Below are 3,440 nucleotides of genomic sequence, written 5' to 3' on the forward strand. Positions count from 1 at the left end.
AAAAAAAAAAAAACGTTCCCCAAAGTTAGACGGTAAGTCTCAAAGAATCACTTTTAACATCTTTAAACGTTAAGGGGGTGGAGGCGAAGGGACGCGACTCACATGTGCCCCGGAGTGCGGTCGGTGGATTCTGTCATATACTCCATCGTTCTGGACGCCCTGGTTTTAAAATGAGAATCGTGTGATTGAAGTCAATTTGTCTCTTTACCTTTTCACACAAATCTTCCTTCTGCCTCTCTGAATAAGCCAGCTAAGTCTCATAACGAAGCAAGTAAGAAAAGCCCATTATATTTGGTCACTTGGGGAGAAACTACTTCTTTAAAAACGAAAACCAAGCGAATACCAAGAGTTTTCTGCAAGACCCTCCTGCCACTGAGGTGAGGCGTCACCCGGGCGTTCGCAGGGCAGAGTCAGCGCGGGCCCGGGCCGCTCCGGACCCCCACCCTCACCCCTGCGGCGGCCAGGCCTCGGACTCCCGCTGCAGGAGGCCCCAGACGCTGTCACCGTCCCGCGGGCCGCCCACCCGGACCTCGCTTCCCGCGAGCGAGCCCCTCACACGGGTTCAGGGCCGGCGGCCGACACGCGGCGCGCACACGGCCAGAGGCCGGCCTAAATCCGGGGAGTCAGCCCTTCCTCTCTTCAGGGACCCCGCGCGACAGCATCCCGGGTCTCGGTCCCCACACCCTACTTAGAGCCTCTGGGCAGGGCCCCGATTTGCTGAAAAACCGCAACAAAACCAACCGTTGCCGCCGCCTGAACGGCCACCACTGCCGGCTCTAGCACGAGGAAGATCTCGCGAGAGAAGAGCTCCAAATCCCGCGGGCTAAGAGCTGAGAGTTAAAGGGGCGGAAGGGGCGGAGAAAGGGGAGGGCACAGGCGCGCGATGCGGGTGCGGGTCGGGTGGGGCCAGAGGACTGACAGCTGGGAAGGGGACTGCGCGAATGGTCTGGGGCTCCCTTATCCCTTGATGCCTGAGGCTTACACGTACTTTCCAGCTCCTCTACTGGGTTCTGTTCCTTTCTGATTTTCCCAGACCAGGGAAAAGCCATTCTCTGAAGTTGGTATTCTGTGAAATCGTTTACGTTTAACAAGATAATAAGGTGACCTGTGAGCAGGCCAGTTTCAGAATGTCAGGGGCTGCTCTTTTTTTTTTTCCCCCAATACACTTCTTCAATATCCTATTTGACTTGGCACCAAGTGCCACAATGCCAGGTTGTTAGGCACTGAATATACAACAGTGAACAACACAGACATGGTCCCTTGCCCTAAGGGAGTTTAAACGTTTTACAGATGAGGCTGATATACCAAATGATGAAGTAATGTGCTAAGAGTTCTGTAGCAAGAAAGTGGAAGAACGGGCCTGAACCAAGTTTGTCGAATTCTGTACCCATTGCCGCACCACCATACCAGGCTGCCTGCCTTTCTGAGGCTCAGACTGTCTGAATAGAATTTTTTTTTTGAAACTTTATTTTCCATCAACCTTACTTCCATTTCCTGTTTAATAAGAGTCTGTGGAAAACTGCTTAAACTCACTCAGCAGTTGTTTCTATCCATTCAGTGGCCTGAGCAGACGGAGCTGCACACCAGTTTTCAGTGGCAGCTGAGCCTTCCAGTCTTGAGGGGAAACTGCTGGATTGGCACAGAGGGCCCCTGCACACCTTCAGACGGGCCTGTGACCTCGGGTTGAGTAGCAGTAAATTCAGGTCCTGGAGCAGTCCTATTCACCATGAAATTCCTCCTTGGTTATAGCCTTTTTTAGTAGCGGCCTGCTCTTCCTTTTCAGTCTCCTCAGGGTCTCTGTAGAAGTAGAGGTCAGGCGTGGCCTCCTATGGGTATTCACGGGAGATGGTGCCACCCATATTTGGCACTTTCCAGGCCAGCATCCGCCACACCAGCCCCACAGAGTGAGCTCCCTTCTTGCTGCATGGGATGGCAATGACAGAGGACAGTCTGTGTTACAGAGCAGTGGTCAGCAAGTTAACATAAGACACCTCTGGGAGACGCTAATGATCATCCCTGGGATCGGTTCCCACCAGAAGACACTGCTCCCTCAAGGCTGCCTGGATCTGGTTAGCAGCCAGCAATAGAAGTAGCCCTGGTGACAGCAGCAAGCTTCAGCACAACTCACTGGCCAGCATTCATAGGGGGTATGACACTGACATCAACTGGGTTTTCAATGGCAAAAAGTGGCACCGCTGCCAGCAGAAGCTTCTCCCAGGTTCTTTTCAGATTTATGAGGTAACCCCATTGATTTTCCCTTTTATAGATGTACTGTTCCATTTGGAAGTCAAGGTTGGTGCCACCTAAGTAGGTGCAAGGAATTTGAGGACATCCTCCTCCTTCATTTTTGCAAGACGTGAAGAACTCCAGACATTGTGAAAGTGTCCCTTTTAATTAATACGGGGAACCCAGGACAACAAGGCCATATGGACCCCCTCTCTCTGGTTAGCACAGAAAGACCACAGGCTTTTGATAAAAGAAATACCTACATGGCAGAAAGTACCTATATCTCTCCTCCCACCTCCTTCCTGTCAAAACTAAGATCTCCAGATGTCAGGGTTAAGTGCTTGGTGTCAGATATCTCTGCCACAAGCCTAGGATGAGCTTGCTAGAATTGTACTCAGAGTAGGATAATATCGGCAAATTACACCAGACAGAAACTCATTTTGCACTTTTTATTTAATCCTCAAATCTCACTTTGGAAAATGGGTTCTCTTGTCTCATAAATCCTTACATTCAGGATATCTGTCTTTATTCAAATCTTAACTTTAGTGTGTTTTTACAAATTTAAACTTTGTGTGTTTGACCTCAGTATTAAAAATGGAATTCCTGAAAGGACTAGATGACTATGACCTTCTAGCAAGTTATAGGTTCATTTTTCTAGATTCATTATCCACAAACTCATAAAAAAAATTTTTTTTAAAAATCAGAATCCATAGGGGTGACTGGTTAGTTCATATGGTTAGAGCATGGTGGTGATAACACCAAGATTGCCTGTTCAATCTCTGCATGGACCACTGTAAACTGCGCCCTCCATAAAAGATAGCCCTCAACTGTGCCATTGTAACATGAAAGCAATGTGTAACCAATGACATGGCTGTTCCCCAATAAAATCTAAAAAAAAAAACCCTCAGAATCCATAACGTCTCTCAACCAATTAAGATAAATATAAATATTGATTTTTACCTCTTTTGTTTTACATTACACTATAACTTCTTGGAGCTAGATTGAATGAGTGTTTTAAAAGAAGTAGAGTTTTATTAATTTTAAGTATCTTCAATCAATGAAATTCTACATAACACTTTCAAATGCATAGTGTGATTTTTTTCACATTATCAAATGTGATGGCACACTTGGGATATCAAGATGTCATTAACTGGAGATTAGTGCGGGAGAGGTTTATTAGGGAGTACACTTAGAATCAACACCTGTGGAAGGGA

At 47.3% G+C, this 3,440-nt stretch overlaps 1 protein-coding gene across 1 annotated transcript in view; it reads right to left on the bottom strand.

Moving 5' to 3' along the window:
- Positions 1 to 828, bottom strand: part of NMD3 (NMD3 ribosome export adaptor) — a 30,592-nt gene extending 29,764 nt beyond the window's left edge. The window contains exons 1-2 of the mRNA XM_019627697.1: positions 742 to 828; positions 103 to 159 (exon numbers count right to left, since the gene is read on the bottom strand). Coding sequence (XP_019483242.1) covers positions 103 to 146 — 44 coding nt within the window. The 5' untranslated portion in view covers positions 147 to 159; positions 742 to 828. The remainder of the gene's footprint in view (positions 1 to 102; positions 160 to 741) is intronic.
- Positions 829 to 3,440: the final 2,612 nt, after the last annotated feature.

Source organism: Hipposideros armiger, unplaced genomic scaffold (assembly GCF_001890085.2).
Source record: "Hipposideros armiger isolate ML-2016 unplaced genomic scaffold, ASM189008v1 scaffold_16, whole genome shotgun sequence".
Classification (NCBI taxonomy): domain Eukaryota; kingdom Metazoa; phylum Chordata; class Mammalia; order Chiroptera; family Hipposideridae; genus Hipposideros; species Hipposideros armiger.